The sequence below is a fragment of the Helianthus annuus genome, chromosome 15 (assembly GCF_002127325.2).
Source record: "Helianthus annuus cultivar XRQ/B chromosome 15, HanXRQr2.0-SUNRISE, whole genome shotgun sequence".
Classification (NCBI taxonomy): domain Eukaryota; kingdom Viridiplantae; phylum Streptophyta; class Magnoliopsida; order Asterales; family Asteraceae; genus Helianthus; species Helianthus annuus.
The window spans coordinates 16809189-16825336 of NC_035447.2; the positions used below are offsets into that span (position 1 = coordinate 16809189).

The 16148-nt window shown below is 33.1% G+C and overlaps 2 protein-coding genes across 3 annotated transcripts; both read left to right on the top strand.

Annotated features, from left to right (window-relative positions):
• Positions 1–7759: 7759 nt before the first annotated feature.
• On the top strand, positions 7760–9042 carry LOC118487424. Its single transcript, XM_035984261.1, has 3 exons — positions 7760–8010; positions 8105–8372; positions 8932–9042. Exons 1-3 carry the CDS (start codon positions 7841–7843, stop codon positions 9040–9042), a joined length of 549 nt encoding a protein of 182 aa, XP_035840154.1. The 5' UTR covers positions 7760–7840.
• LOC110910941 (65-kDa microtubule-associated protein 6) lies at positions 8760–15127 on the top strand. 2 transcript variants are annotated; one of them, XM_035984205.1, is made up of 12 exons: positions 8760–9006; positions 9137–9237; positions 9879–10082; positions 11689–11952; positions 12178–12393; positions 12562–12717; positions 13133–13292; positions 13475–13626; positions 13926–14013; positions 14098–14171; positions 14279–14353; positions 14587–15127. In XM_035984205.1, exons 2-12 carry the CDS (start codon positions 9190–9192, stop codon positions 14902–14904), a joined length of 1755 nt encoding a protein of 584 aa, XP_035840098.1. In that variant the 5' UTR covers positions 8760–9006; positions 9137–9189; the 3' UTR covers positions 14905–15127. The 2 variants fall into 2 exon arrangements, with proteins under 2 accessions (XP_035840098.1, XP_022011209.1); XM_022155517.2 differs by having other exon boundaries at positions 8760–9237.
• Positions 15128–16148: the final 1021 nt, after the last annotated feature.

Genomic DNA, 16148 nt, shown 5'->3' on the forward strand with positions numbered 1-16148 from the left:
GTTGTGTATTTGGAGCAAGTTCTTGTACCTTTTCAAGAGGCTCTGTGACTGGACAAAGGCTTGTTAAATCATGTGAGCTTCCGGCATCCGCGGTTAACATTCCTCTAAATGGTTTTGCGATTTCTTCTGTTATCGCGACACATTTTTTATTATGAGAAACAATTTAATTTACGATTGGAAAAGAATATGTTACAGAAAGCGTTACCTTGGCAAGATCTTTGAGAATTTGGACTACTGATGCTGGTTTCTCGGCTACTAGATGTTTGAATGGTTGAACCTTGATTGTTCTCTGGATAACGGTCAAATGGTTTGGACCTTGAAACTGAAATTGCACAGATGAAACTAACTCTTTGCTTTTATGGGATTAGATGATGATTGGTGATAATGTTTTTGTTGCTACTCTTATTGTTGTTGCTCTTATTGTTGCTGCTCTTATTGTTTTTGTTGACTTATGTTGTTGTTACCATTTTACCCTCATATGCATTGCATATGACAATTTTTAACTAGGATTTCTAACCAGGTTTGGCCTAAAGGACAAAACGTGCAAGATTTTGAAAGGTTAAGGACACCGCCTGTAAACTTTTGGCCAAAAGGACAGCACCTGCAATTTGATGTAAACATAAAGGACAAAACTTGTAATTTACTCTTTTGTATACTAAATGATAAAAATGTAATATCTTTAAAAAAACTCTTGTATTGTACCCGTGTAATACACATATTCAACTCTTATAATACACGAGGTTTTTAAAGTTATATTTTTATTATTTAGTATAAAAACTACATTTATTTAACCTGTGTAATACACATGGTTCTAACCAAGTAATTTTTTATTTTCAAGTTAAATATTTTTTTATTTTCAAGTTAAAACTTTCAGATTTTTTTTAATTGAGATTTTCAAGCTCTCACATTTAATTGAGATTTTTTTTAATTATTCGTTTATATTTTTAATTATTCATTTATATTTAAACTATGTTGAAGGATCTCAAGCCGTGTTGAAAGTTCTTAAGCCGTGTTGAAAGATCTTAAGGCAAGTATAACAACCCTCTTAAAACGTACTTGGACACCCCTAAATGTCCTAAAATATACCCCGTACGCGAGAAACGAGCCCGAAATACCTTATACTTATAAAAATCAAGAAAAACAAAATTCATGGATTTGTCGCGGGCCGCGACCCAGACCCCTTTGGTCTCTCGCGGGGCGCGAGCCCCGGTTGCTTGCCGGACACTCATGCTGACACCTGTCGATACGTGTCAAAGCTAGGTTCGCTGACTAGCCAACCCTAAACCCTAGTCTACTCTCTCGCGAGCCGCAAGAGAGTTAGCTTATGTTTACGCGGGCCGCGAGCTGCCATACGGAAAGCCTGTAAATAGGATCGATTAAGTTCATTTGAATTCGTTCAAAATTTCTAAATCTCTCTCAATCTCTGTAGGCAATTATTATACCCGGGCATAATACCCCTCTATAAAGCGAAGCTCTGCCTCATTGTAAGTATTATAACCCTGATGTTACCCTACACGGTCGATTTAGGGCTCTGTAACGCATGTCAAGGCTCTGCCTGACTCAGTCGTTGGAGTTCTGTCTCGTGTTACACCCGATTGATTTAGGATTCCGTAATGCATGTCAAGGCTCTGCCTGACTCAGTCATTGGAATTCTGTCTCGAGTTGTACAGTTAATGTGATTTGGGTTATTTTACTAACACGTGTGTGTGCATTGTTTAATTTTAATAGATAATAACCAGGAGAATCACCAGGAAGCTATAGTAGTATCACCTAAGTCAACAATGTAAGTACACTCACTTTTTCTCACTATTTGAGAATACATTTTTGAGTCAAAATGTTTTACCAAAACCTCAAATGTTTTCAAATACAATTAGAGTGATTAAGTCTTTGTAATTCTACAATTGCTGCCAATATTATGGGGTTTGTATACAGTACTTGATAACCTTCACAATTGGGCCCGAGTATCCAATGTGTGATATGACCATAGTCACAGATCCGTCGAGTGACACGTACTGACCAAGTAATTATGTAGATATAAACATTGTAATCGCCTTTAATACTGTAATGTGTAAACAACTGATGCTTTACAAAATGGAATGTACTTGCCAGTATTTCCCGCTGATAAAATGCTGATAAAACGAGTTTGACTTGATTGTGTTGTTTTAATTAAGACGGTAATGAAAGAAGATAAAACAAAGAATGATTACAGCGGAAATGATGTAAAACTTTGTAACACAATCAAGGAAAGATTAGCTTTGATCATACAATGCTTTCATAGTCAAAAGATTGAACAATTACAATATTTAGACTCATGCATGCATGAACACTAACTCCCCTTCAGCCTGATCTCACTATGGTTGTTCGTACAAGATGAGTGTGTGTGCAAAAGAGCTAAATAGAACAGTACAGGCACTGTCTATTTATAGTATAAATCCCAACCACTAAGCATCTTTGCTGACATCACCTAGACAGTGACATCTAACAGTTATAACAACCTCTAAACACTGATTCTACAAAACACTATTACATTGATAAACAAACTATACTAAGTACTGATGAAGCAATCCACTGATGATGCTTTAATCACTGATGAATCTGAGCAGTGCTTTCCTCTTAGGTTGACCAGGCCTTTGATTCCAGCAGTACTTTGTCTTCAACAGCACTTTGACAATCAGCAGTTGATAGACCTTAACAGTCTTTGTAATCAACAGGGCTTTGATAGAACAGTCTTTGTGCATAACAGTCTTTAGGATCATCAGTTATTAGAAGCCACTGCCATTAGAGGGAATTAAATTTAAACACTGCTTATTGTAGATCAACTATTGAGAACTAATTTTGGCTTTTGTATCATCTGTTCTCCAAGGAAGGATTTCATGGGCCAACAATCCTCCACCTTTTATTTAATTAAATAAACAACTAAATACTTAATTAATCATTTCGTAAATGATTAATTCCTTAAATGTCTAAACCACATTGCCGTTAGATCTCACACACTTATAAACTATAACATTTATCTCAAAAATATTATTCCTTAGTTCGTTGTCCAAAGTGTAACTCTTTGAATCGTACCTCGTTAATTACGTTAAATTAATCGTGACTCGGACATCTTATATCCAACAACATAGGTAAAGGCACAATGACCAAATTACACAATAACTATGTGCAGTGCTTTTACTGAAAATTAATAAAAGAAAAATATAAATTTTGCGGGTGAGTATTTGGGTGGGGAATGGGTATGTTATCAGTGTAAAAAATTTTGCGGGTGTTGGACAAGTATAGTATTAAGTGATATCAGACCCGGTTACATTAAGCATAATACATGTTTACGTGAGACATACCCGTAATTATTTCTTTTCACTTTTTTCTTTCTTTATTTTGGAGTAAACAATGATCTTACTTGATGAGTAATTACCGATGATTTTTCTCCAACGGTTTTACAATCAATTACGAGACTAAATTACGAATACGATACCCATTCTTAACCCGTCCATCACCATCACCAAAATTTTTTTTTCTATTGAACAAGTTAAGTTAGTGATATAGTCTCTTTCAAAATAGATAGTACTATCCAGAAAAAAATATAGTTGTTGAAACAAATCATTTAAACAATATGTTTTCATTTAGCGACTCGTGAATAATCTATATATAATTAAAAATTTAGTTATATGAACTATTTTACAACCTTCATTAATGAGACTCTTAAATACATGAGTCTATTAAATACATTCTTTCTTTAAATTAATAAAATTAATATTATAATTGTAACAAATTAGACTTAAAATAAAATTAAAGATAACGTAACTGAATTAATGGAATTAAAGGAATTTTAAAGGAATTAAAGGAATAAAAAACTTTAAACATTTACTTTAAAATATATGTGTGTTATAGAATTAAAGGAATTTTAAGAACAACTCTTCATCTCGTTTTGTTAGACTTAAAATAAAATTAAAGATAAAGTAAATGAATTAATCTATATACATATACTTAAAAATTTAGTTATATCAACTTTTTTACAACCTTCATTATGAGCCTCTTAAATACATTTGTGTCTTTATAAAGTATTTTCTAAGGATACCTGCAAAAAGTAAGTAATTACAATTTATAGTGCTTATAGTACAACACTTGATTACCTTAATAAGGGGGCATAATCGTCCTTCTCCAATTAATAAAGAAAAAAGAAAAAGAAAAATAATTATTAATTGTGTTTCTCATTCAAGGACCGTAAACCCAACTAATAAAGAACATAAATGATTTTAAATTACATTAAAGCATTTAATTAAATTAGTGAATATTCAATATACAGTGATCCGTCCATTTGAATCTTACTACAACTAACCAATATGTTTTATTAGTGAATGAATATAAAGTCTTCTGTCTATTTGAATTCTTACTGCAAGTAACCAATATGTTTTAATTAGATAAAGGAAGAACTCACCAATATTTAAACCACATTAACTCAGATACTCTGAATAATCATCATCGCATGAAACCGTTACCATTTATTGAAGAAACTTCAATGGCCATGATTGGATTAGCCAACTAAACATTTCTTAAAGACCTGAAATAAGCCACAAATGATCACTACTTCATTTCTCCCTCTCGCACTCTCTCTTCCCGCATACCGTACCCGGATTCAACAACACCATTGTCATCGTACGGCGACAATAGGTCTTTTGTTATCATGAATCGAACTTTGAGTGTTTCATACAGTTATGCACCACCACCCACCAACCGTAACCTAATTCAACAACACGGCCGTCACTTTTTCATACGCGACAGAGGTAAGTCACCAACTTCAGTTCCCTTATTTTCTTTTATAGATGAATCAAACTTTGAGTATTGTGCATTATATGATTTTAAGTTAGGATCATTTCATCTGTTACTTTATATATGATGAGGTATGTAAAAAAGACAATCTCGAAATAGAAAATAAAAAGAAAATCTTAAAGGTAAAATTCATCATCTAAATAATAATAAAGAACAAAAAATATGAACTTTCAAATGAGAAATAATAAAGAACAAAAAATATAAACTTTCAGATGACAAAAAACACAAAACTAAAAATTCATCATAAATACTCTCGTTCAAAAACAAAAACAATAAACGGATACAATATGGGAACCGATTTTATACCTTGAAACCAAAAATATTATTATAGTATATGATCATAAAAATAGAGTGAATATTATTTAGCTTAAAATTATTAGAAACTTAAAGTTATTAAAAACTTTGAATTATTCAAAGTGTAATTGATTAGTATATGATAAATCAAACATATATATTTTTTAATGTGAATTTGATATCATATTTTAGGTAATAAGAATTTCAGGTTGTAACCATGTAAGATTTTAAACGAGCATATTCAAAATTCAGAGAACATGATGACGCTGAATATAAAATGAGTGTAGGTTTAAGATCAATGATTAACCCTTGAACATGCTTCCATAAACTTCACATTTTCAAGAAAACCCATTTCAAAAATCACACTCCCTCTCCCTTAAACAATCTCGGCCGAACACCCCCTAATACACTATCACTTTCATTTTCAAATCCAAATCTTGAAGAATCATGTCAACATGAGAAAGTAGTAAGGGCAAAATGGTCAAAATCATTTTTTTGTTATTGTATGACAAGAAGCAACCCCCCTGATTTTTGTACGAACATAACCTTTATAATACTCTAATATTTTTCATTTAAAAAATGCATCATAATGTTTAATAATTGCTAAATTTTTAAGTAAAAAGGAATAACATGAGAGAATGCGTCTACATAAAGGTTATATTATCATATATATCGTCTTGTGAATTATTCATAACCATCTAAGCATCTTAACTATCATGATAGAGGGGCTTCGCTTAGGTTACATCATCTTACTATCATATGAATCATTGATAAACATTTACTCAAATAGCACACAGGTTTACATTATTCCTTTTGACTTATCCATGTCATCTAATAACAATAATAATACTGTTAATAATTATAACATAAGAGACAATCATAATAATTGTATATGTCACCTAATTTACTATGTGTTCTTAACCATATTTTAAAAATACTCAATAGTTAATGTTACTTAGTGATATATTGTTATACATGTTCCTTACAGTATGTATGGTTTCTAATTTAACATGATATTAAATTATATTCTAACCATACATCAATTAAAGGACATTGATTCTAGACCCTAACTACATATTTACCTTCATTAATACAGCTTTAATGATGTTTTTAATTCTACTTTATTATATTAATGTGGCTATAATTGTTATGTCCCTTTGTATGCAAACCCCTAACTTCTCGGTTTCACTCTAATAAAAGTAAGTGACTTATCATTTTCCCATAACAATCATCATTTAATTTTGTGTTAATTAATGTTGTCCATTCCAAAAGACCATCTAAATGGCTTTATAAATCTTTGTCCATATTGCAGCCCATACCCGCCTTCTCTCCAACAACCTATAACCGCTCTGTCTACACGTGTGGCCATGGCAAGGAACGATTCTGTTGTTGGGTATTCAGAAAAATAGACCACACTAGAAGCCATCTTGACCCACGGTAGAAGAAACAAGCATCACATGGTATGCCCCCTACAAACTACATTGTATATATAGAATATTCATTTTAGATTATGTATCTTTATCGAAATCGAAGAGTAAAGGACAATATATCTCTATCTCTACACATAATATTATGGAGGACGCATGACACAATTTCAGCCTCCGTAATTTGTTATCTCGACCGTCTCTTTTATAAAATTATAATGTTAAAGAAATATATACTTTTAAATTTAATATTAACTTAACTATATATGCTAAATATTTAATTATGGATAATTATAATATGATTACCCAAATGAGTTTATATATTTTTTATTTTGATCTTAAGTTAATTAACTTAATTGTGTTAAAAGGATACTTGAAGGATTATTTATAAAGGTAACCCAATAACCAAAAACGCATTTAGTGGGATCTTGGTGCTAGATTTTCTATCATACATTTTGGGTTAGACAACAAGATTGCCACTAAATAAATATGGATGTTTTTTATTAGTTAAGACTCAAAAAGAACCTTATGTTCCGTATATATATATATATATATATATATATATATATACACACACATTCATCCTTTTATGGTATTATTATAAATAAAGAAATGACTTCGTGACAGGTTGATTGTTATTACATATGATCATACAATTTTCATATGCATGTATGAGTTGATTATTATATGAAGGCAGAAGCTTATTTTTTAATACCTTAAATCAAACATCTATTTGGACTTACATTCGTATGTTAAAACCTAACAGTCAGTTTACGAGTTTGACAGACAATAACCAAATCCAAATTCGTATAGTTTGTGACGACCAAGCTGACCCCACACGATTGTTGGTTGTATCCACTTCACATCGGAGGACTATATTGCGGTTAAAAAAATTAATGTTTTTTTTGAATAACGAAATCTATTTTTTAATACGGAATTCACATTTATAGATATTTATAAATATTTTTTAACAATTATAAATATTTATAAATATTTTTTAATACCGAATTCACATTTTTAATACCGAAAAAAAAGTAATGTTTTTTTTAATACCGAATTCACGTTTATAAATATTTATTGAAAACATAAAATGTAATTTAAATATTGGGTAGATAAACAGTGTACGTAGTTCGTGGCGAACCAAGCATATGTAAACGTTGATCATTTTGGTTAAGGTCAAATCAGGTTTGCATTAGAATGTAATATACACTTAGGATATGTCATTTTGGATAAGCACAATATTGGTTATCATTTTTGAATCAAATGGTTAAAGTTTATAGTTATGCTGGTAATATATGCAGAGTGCTGAATTCACCTGTCGTGTTGAAGTCAAACACATACGCAATAGCCAAGAGTGGTTCAAGCTGACATGTGGCGGTGGGAATTGCATGAAAGGTGTGGGGCGTGAAGACAACGATATGTGGTGTGATGGGTGCGAAAACCCCGTTGTCTTCCCGAGAGGAAGGTTTGTTTCTAAAAATGTTTAGTTGTATTAATTTGTAGCCATTCTCATGCAGCCTTATAACTGAAAATAAATTACAAACCTTGCACAATTTCAGGCTAGAACTCGAGGTGTTTGACTCAACAGCCGAAGCTGTCGTTGTCTGCTTTGATGACACCGCCCAACGCTTGACAAAGACCACTGCTCATAGTATACTCACAGCAGAGTGTGGCCTGTCACGCGTCTACAGCCTTTATTCCACTGACATACAGGATAAGTTCACTCCGGTGATGGTAAGGAACGCTGATGGAAGCATTTCAACACTGCCGAATTATTTCACTGCAGTCAGTTGGCTGGTGATGGGATTGGGGATGACGGTGGCATGCGTTAGCTAAAGGTTGGTCTATGTGTTATCCAATAAGATAGGAAGACATGCGACAGTTTATGCGTTTTTCCTTTTTCTGTTTCATGTTTTTTTTTCCTTGGAAGACATCTTATTTTCACTTCTTTTTGGCCGGCAAGTTTTGCCAAGTAAACAACTTATGGTCCATGGTTTAATAAAGTTTAAGCACGCCCCTTTGTAGGCGTATTGTCTTACATGTTACGCATCGGCCGTGTCAGACGTCTTACCACGAACAAACAATAGCTATTATGCATGTCGTGCATCGCACGGGCTTTCTCCCTAGTAATAATTTAAAAAAATAACAGAATCTTTTGTATTAAATGGGCTCCTGCGCATTATAGCATAATCCACCCTCTCTCTCCTTGTCCATAAATGCCCAAATTCCACTGCTCTTATCCTCTTCTATTCCCTGTCACCAACAATCCAAACAAATATAATATTTGGATATTATTTGATCAAAAGTTGACCCAAAATCATTAAAAAAAGGGTTTGTTGGGTACATTTCCTTTTCTTTTTTTAGGAAGCTTCAAATATGTCTGCAGGTGGTTGTTGCTGTTGGTGGTGATAGTTGCTGTTTGAGGTTTAGTTTAAAGGGTTTTGGTGGTGGAGAGAAACAAGTAAGAAGGGTGGAAAGTGACCCACAAACTTCTTGATTTTTTTGGATTTAATGGCCACTTATATTTTGGCCCAAAAAAGGCTGCATTTTTTACTTCTTTCTTTGTGCTCTGTTTTTTGAGTGGAAAAAAGATTGGATTTTTAGTGTTGAAAAGTGTGATTGAAGATTAAAGATTAAAAGAACAATGTTGAGGGTTGCTAATACTTGCAATGCTTTGCTTCAAGAACTTCAGGTGCTTATTTTTCAGTTTAATTCTTTGAATTTTAACTAGTTTTGGTTGGTGAATTGTGTTCTTGAAGATTTTTGCTGTGTTCTTGGGGACTTCATATTATAAGAATTTGAAGTATGATGGTTTCCATGGTGTAGTTTTTTTTTTTTTTTTTTTTTTTTTTTTTTTTTTTTTTTTTAATCTTAAAAATGAAATCTTGAATTGGACATGTTAGTTTTCTTTTCCAAAATAAAGAACTTCAGGTGCTCAATTTTCATATCAATTTTTTTTTAACTTTTTACCTACTTTTGAATTTTGATTGGTAACTTGTGTTCTTGAAGATCTTTGCTGTGATATTGGGATCTTTTTAATGGGCCCATCATAAAAAAAAAAAATTGAAGTATGATGGTTTTCATAGTGTTTTAATTATTCAAAATGAAATCTTGATTTGGGTATTTAGTTATTATAATTATTATTGTTTTTCCAAAATCAAGAACTGGTGATGGTGACAAACAGGGTCATAAAATTGACACCCTAAATGAATTTAATTAAATTTTCTTTTGTTTCATTTACTTATGATTGCAGAATTTACTGCTTAGCAGCCTACTTTCTTGCATATTCATTATTTGATGTTTTTGTATATATATATATTTGTGTGTCATCAGCAAATATGGATGGACATAGGTGAGACAGAATCAGAGAAAGATAGAATGTTAATAGAATTGGAGATAGAATGTTTAGAAGTGTACAGAAGAAAACTCGACGAGGCTGCAAATACCAAGGCCCGTCTTCATCAATCTGTCGCTGCAAAAGAAGCCGAACTCGCCGCCCTCATGGCTTCCCTCGGCGACCTTACCATTCAATCCCCGGTAAATACTATATAATCAGTTAAATAAGTAAATAAAAAGTCATTTTTATGTCAACTTTATTAAAATGGTTTTAGGATGTTACATAACTCGAAGCGATGCGTTAAAAGTAAGTTGGTGTTTAATAATTAATTGTTTCTGCTTTAATCGGGTTAAACCGATAAGTTGACTTCAATTATTTGCTTCGCAATATTATAGTCTCTGTGGGGTTCTGTTAGGAGGCGTTCATTTGATCGCATTCGTTAGCTTTCTTTTGCGTAATTATTGAAAGTGTTTGGATTATTGGTTTATTTTATATCTTAATCTGAATTATTATTTTGGTTGGTGCAGAATTATTTTGTTGACTTTTAATGTTGATTAATAAATTAATCATATAGCAATCATGTGGTTAGTTAATAATAGATCAATCATAACAAATGGTTTTCCTAACAGTTCCTTGGCTTTTAAGTTTAACTGTATGCATAATGACAAAGACACCCTGCAACAACCGAATATGCTTGGTTAAATGACAGTTTTTAACTTGTTTTATGGCAAACGGGTCGTTGTGGGTAAAACTAAAAAATGATTATTGTATTAATAGCGTAGCTTGTTAATCATATTTACTAATCCGTTTTGACCTGAGTTCGTTTTGCCGTTTTGGTGGTTACTAGACCAACCTGTTTTGCCACGTATATTCGGTATTCTACAGTATTCATGTGACAGAATCGAAACCGACCCCAAAGAAAAAAACAAATTAGATGTTGACAGATTTTCAAATTTATATTTAATATAAATAATAATTTGCAAATAAACACTAATTACTAATAGAGTAAATTACAAAAATCGTCCTTTATGTATGTCACTTATTGCAAACCGTGTCATTTGTCTTCAATAATTATAGAAAACGTATTCGATGTTTGCAAACCCTTGCAAGTTATGTCCTTTAGCCTTAACTCAGTTAACTTTTTGTGGTTAAATCTGACCAAATGGACCCCACATGAGGGTATTTTGGTCATTTTACTCATGTGTGGTCAATTTGGTCGGATTTAACCACAAAAATACCATTATGTGAGGTCCATTTAGTCAGATTTAACCACAAAAATTAACTGAGTTAGGGCTAATGGACACAACTTGCAAGGGTTTGCAAATATCGAGTACGTTTTCTGTAATTATTGAAGACAAAGGACACAGTTTGCAATAAGTGACATACATAAAGGACGATTTTTGTAATTTACTCTTACTAATACAATATATATAATTAGCCCAAAAATGAAAACCTGTAGAAAACGACTTTACATATATTGTATTTTCGTTATGCATTTGTAATGACGTTTGATGTACATTTGTTCATTATATGGAATTTAGTTTGATTACCTTTTTTATATGACCCGACCCGATCAGGCCCGAAAAAATTTATTATATACTATAGACAAACTAGCCCTAAAAATTTACGCCCCCAATGAAAAAAATTTCTGGGTCTGCCACTGGTGGTGACGGATGGACATTTTTCATCTCTTTTTATGAATTGGTTGCTTGTAATGCACTTTCACATGAGCCGAAATAAAGTTGCAATATTTGGAAGTATTTTTTGATGTTACTAAACTTGACGTTTCTGTTCTTAACTGTCAAGATAAATGTGGATAAGAAAGCTTCATCACTGAAAGGTCAACTCATGATGGTCACACCATTAGTAGAGGACTTAAAATCAAAGAAAGAGGAACGGATCAAACAATTTGCGGACATCAAGAGTCAAATCGAAAAGATAAATGGTGAAATATCGGGATACAATCAAATTACAAGCACAGTTAGTTCTTTAAATCTTGAAGAACAAGATTTGTCTATCAGAAAACTCGGTGAATACCAGTCTCATCTCCGATCTCTCCAAAAGGAAAAGGTAACACTTCATTCATTTATACGTTTTTTTTTAGTATGGGTCCATGTTAGAACGGGCCATTTTAGGAAATCAACAATTCTTTTCGGGTCAGAAAAAAATGGGTTTGGGTCGAAACGGCTCATTTTAGAAAAAAAATTCAATTAACTAAAAATAATAATTATAGCAAAACAGGAAGGCAAACAAATGGAGCTAATTTTGTGTGCCGGGCCATTGTTTGTGTTGCAGTCTGAGCGTATCCAGAAAGTTTTGGCGTATGTGAACGATGTGCATTTAATGTGCAGCATCCTTGGGTTAGATTTCGGCAAAACTGTAAGCGCGGTGCATCCAAGCTTGCACGATAAAAGCCTTGAACATGCCACAAATATAAGTGATAACACATTGGAAGGCCTTGAGAATACCATTCTCAAGTTGAAAACAGAGAGAAAAGTCCGGTTTCAGAAGGTATTGTTCAACCCTTTGATCCTACATTAGTTGAAGTTTTCATTAGAGGTGGCAAGATGGATGGTTCGGGCTGGTAACGGGCTACGGTCATAAAAAAAAAAACATCTTTTTATCCATTTGTTATAATTTTGATAGCAAACAATAATCTGTTTTCATAATAAAATACAGCTAAAAGATATTGTAACATCGCTATTTGAACTTTGGAATATAATGAACACAACAAGAGAAGAAAAACAGCACTTTTCAAGAGTAGCATCCATTATTCGACTGTCGGAAGCCGAAGTTGTTGAACCAGGAGCTCTTTCGACCGAGGTTGTTCAACAGGTTCGTACCCATGTCTCAGTTTTTTTTTTTTGTTTTTAATTATTAGAGTGAATTTCAAGTTTTGTCCTTTATCTTTAGGCCACTTTGCAAGTTTTGTCCTTTATGTTTAAATTTGACGAGTTTTGTCCTTTAAGTTTAAAAATCAAGCACGTTTTACCCTTTATGTTTAAAAATCAAACACGTTTTGTCCTTTATGTTTAAAAAATCAAGCACGTTTTGTCCTTAAAAATCAAGCATAAAGGACAAAACGTGCTTGATTTTTAAACATAAAGGACAAAACTCGTCAAATTTAAACATAAAGGACAAAACTTGCAAAGTGGCCTAAAGATAAAGGACAAAACTTGAAATTCACTCTAATTATTATTTTGTTGTATATATATTGGTTATATTATTAAACAAACCTCATTCTTGGCAGGCGTCACAAGAGGTCGAGAGGCTCAATAAACTCAAAACAAGCAGGATGAAAGAACTTGTTATGAAGAGGAGGGCAGAACTGGAAGAATTATGTTTCAAAACCCATATCGAACCTGATCCGAGCACAACTTTTGAAAAATCTAATGCAATGATTGATTCTGGTAAGAAGTCTTGTTATGTCGGGCGGGTTAAGTATCGAGTCAAAATGAATAATCTCTTAGTATAATAGGTCGGGCGGTTTGGGCCTACAAACATATCTTCTGTCCTTTTTTTTTTAATATTTTTGCAAATAATATACCTGTTAAATGTTAGAAAACTGAAGCTCAAGTGTTTTGTGTTTTAGGGCTGGTGGACCCTGGTGAACTTTTAGCGAAAATCGAAGCGCAAATAAGTGAAGTATCGAATGAAGCTTTGGGCCGAAAAGAAATCATGGATCGCATAGACCGGTGGCTCTCTGCTTGTGAGGAGGAAATCTGGCTTGAAGAGTACAATATGGTATTTTTCTTTTCTTAAAACTCACAAAGAAACGGGTCAAACAGTTTAAAAGTCACCCAAAGTGGTTTTTACCGCTCAAAACAATTGAAGAAATATGTTAGTACGCGTATTTGAAAATCATATTTATTATATTATCTAAAATGAAATTTTGGATGAGGACAGAACAAAGTGTCCTGAGTATTAATTTTTTTGGCCCGTAATTTTTTGCCACCTATAGCTTGTGTCCCGATGCTTAAAGTTACTATTTCATGTACAAATTATACGTTTCTGTTTTTTTAGTTCACATTGCTATTTTGTAGGATCAAAACCGATTCAGTGGTGGAAGAAGTGCTCATATAAGTTTAAAACGGGCTGAACGAGCTCGAATTACTATCAAGAAGATTCCATGTATTTACTTTTTCTTTGTTTATAACATGATTTCTTTCATATGGTTGAGTAACTCACTGAATATTTATGATCAATCGATTGCAGCTATTGTTGATAACTTGATATGTAGAACGGTCACATGGGAAGATGATAAAAATAAGTTGTTCCTTTATGATGGGGTGAGTTTTGCACTTATAATGCATTATATCCGAAAATATTTCATTTTTTTGTTCTTCACATTTTTCTCCTATGGTTTTTTAATTACGTTTAAAAACATTGTTTATAGGCGCGGTTGGTGACAATTTTGGAGGAATATAAAGTTTCGAGAATACGAAAAGAAGAGGAAAAGAAGCGATTAAGGGTAATTTGTAGTATTTTTTTTCTTTATCATTCAACTAAATTTCCATCCTTTCTAAAGGGTATTTTAGACATTCGGTTCAAAAATAAAATAATATAGATTGGGCCCACAAAATTTCTCTTATCATTATAAAAAGGATATTTTAGCCATCTTAAAAGACTCGCAAATTTTATCGCACCAACGAATGTCCTGGACTACTTATTAAGGGCATTTTAGTCATTTGATCTTTCGTGCAGGATCAAAAGAAGCTCCAAGATTTGCTACTTACAGAAAAAGAATCTATATATGGGTCCAAGCCTAGTCCAAGGAGAGTAAGTAGTTTTAGGAAGGCAACAAACGGGACATTGACTGCGACTCCACGTAGGAACTCAAACGGGAGTCCAACTCCGGATCTTATGACCCCGCGTTCTTATTCAGGGCGTCAAAACGGGTCTTTTAAAGATTTGAGAAAGTTGTCTACAGGACCATTGAACTTTGTTTCCATACCAAAAGAGGATACAATATCATATTCTTCGGTATATAGTTCAGAGCCCGCATCTCCTCCTCTGAACTAAATATTCCAAACTCGAACGCGTATGTTTTGTTTTTATTCACGGTTTGGTTTTTATCGCCAGAAAACCAACATATGTGATTAGAGCAAAAAAAAAAAAAAAAAAAAAAGCTTGTGAATACTTGAAGGGTGTGTTATGTTGTTGTAAAGTAAGTATATAAACTTTTTAAGTCATAATAGTTTTGATTCTTACAAGGCATTTTGGATAATTGATTGGGTTTGAAGGATGTGATAAATTTTTGTTTTAGCCCTCATAGGGCAGGGTATTGTCATAATAAAGCATGTTCTTTTATGGTTATCATTATAGATGAGTTGGTTGTAGGGGGGGGAGGGGGGGGGGAGGGGAGTTGTTTCAATATTTGGTTTGACATGATACTCTAAATAGAATAGAAAAAAATTTAACTTGACATTTGCTGAATATGTCATCAAATATAGCCGGAATCACTAGGTAATCGACGAGGAAACAAAAGGATATATACTGACCTTCGATCTACATTCTCGACTCTAAATAGACCATAAGAAATGTTGGCGACTAGCGTTGTCTAATAGTGTTAGTCTTCGTGTTATTCACTTAAAAGTTTTGGAGTAATTAGCATATAAATTTTGTAAGATATGATATTCTTACAAAAACATTATTGTTATGGGTGAAAATTCTGACTAGTATTTGTTAAAGCAATAAGGGTATGGCAGAGGTAGGTCCAGGATCAACTCCAAAAGGTAGCTCCTTAGTTGGAATATGCAATCAAAGAACATCGTTAGTCTTGACGCGAGAGGTGGCCTCCCGCGTTTGGCCTCCGGCGTGAGAATTAGTGGGATGATCTTAAGAGTCTAAGCGAAATGAAAGGATAAGAGTTTAGAGTAAGAATGAGAAAAGTGAACTTACTTTGGGCTGAACAAGACTCTCCTTTTATAGGCAGATTGCTCTGCCCAAGGGAGCCTTGTGCCAGCTGTTACCTTCTAGTCCTTGTAAGCTTATCTTCCCTTGACGTTGCTTGTAGCGTTAACCTTGCCTCTTTAGGTAAGTTTCAGGTTTGTGTGTCTCGAGGACACCTTTATATGCTTTAGGGAGAAGTCTAATCAGTTTGACTTGTTGGGTTCTCAAAGGTTTATACAGTAACTTTAGCTCACTGTCACAAGTCGTTGGTGTATTAGCTTCCCGTCAGTCATGAGTATTGATGTTATAAATATCGGTGCTTATGACAAGTCTAGGGGTTTTTATCTTTTAATCTTCCTTTTTCTCGAAAGTTT

What these genes read in the sequence shown, in the direction of transcription:
- LOC110910941 (XM_022155517.2), top strand. Translation starts at nt 9,190, where the DNA reads ATGTTGAGGGTTGCTAATACTTGCAATGCTTTGCTTCAAGAACTTCAG. An exon ending in TAATGCAATGATTGATTCTG is followed by an intron (nt 13,293 to 13,474) that starts GTAAGAAGTCTT and finishes TTTGTGTTTTAG; the next exon opens with GGCTGGTGGACCCTGGTGAA. An exon ending in TACTATCAAGAAGATTCCAT is followed by an intron (nt 14,014 to 14,097) that starts GTATTTACTTTT and finishes AATCGATTGCAG; the next exon opens with CTATTGTTGATAACTTGATA.
- LOC118487424 (XM_035984261.1), top strand. Translation starts at nt 7,841, where the DNA reads ATGCAGAGTGCTGAATTCACCTGTCGTGTTGAAGTCAAACACATACGC. An exon ending in GTTGTCTTCCCGAGAGGAAG is followed by an intron (nt 8,011 to 8,104) that starts GTTTGTTTCTAA and finishes GCACAATTTCAG; the next exon opens with GCTAGAACTCGAGGTGTTTG. An exon ending in TGGGGATGACGGTGGCATGC is followed by an intron (nt 8,373 to 8,931) that starts GTTAGCTAAAGG and finishes ATATGTCTGCAG; the next exon opens with GTGGTTGTTGCTGTTGGTGG.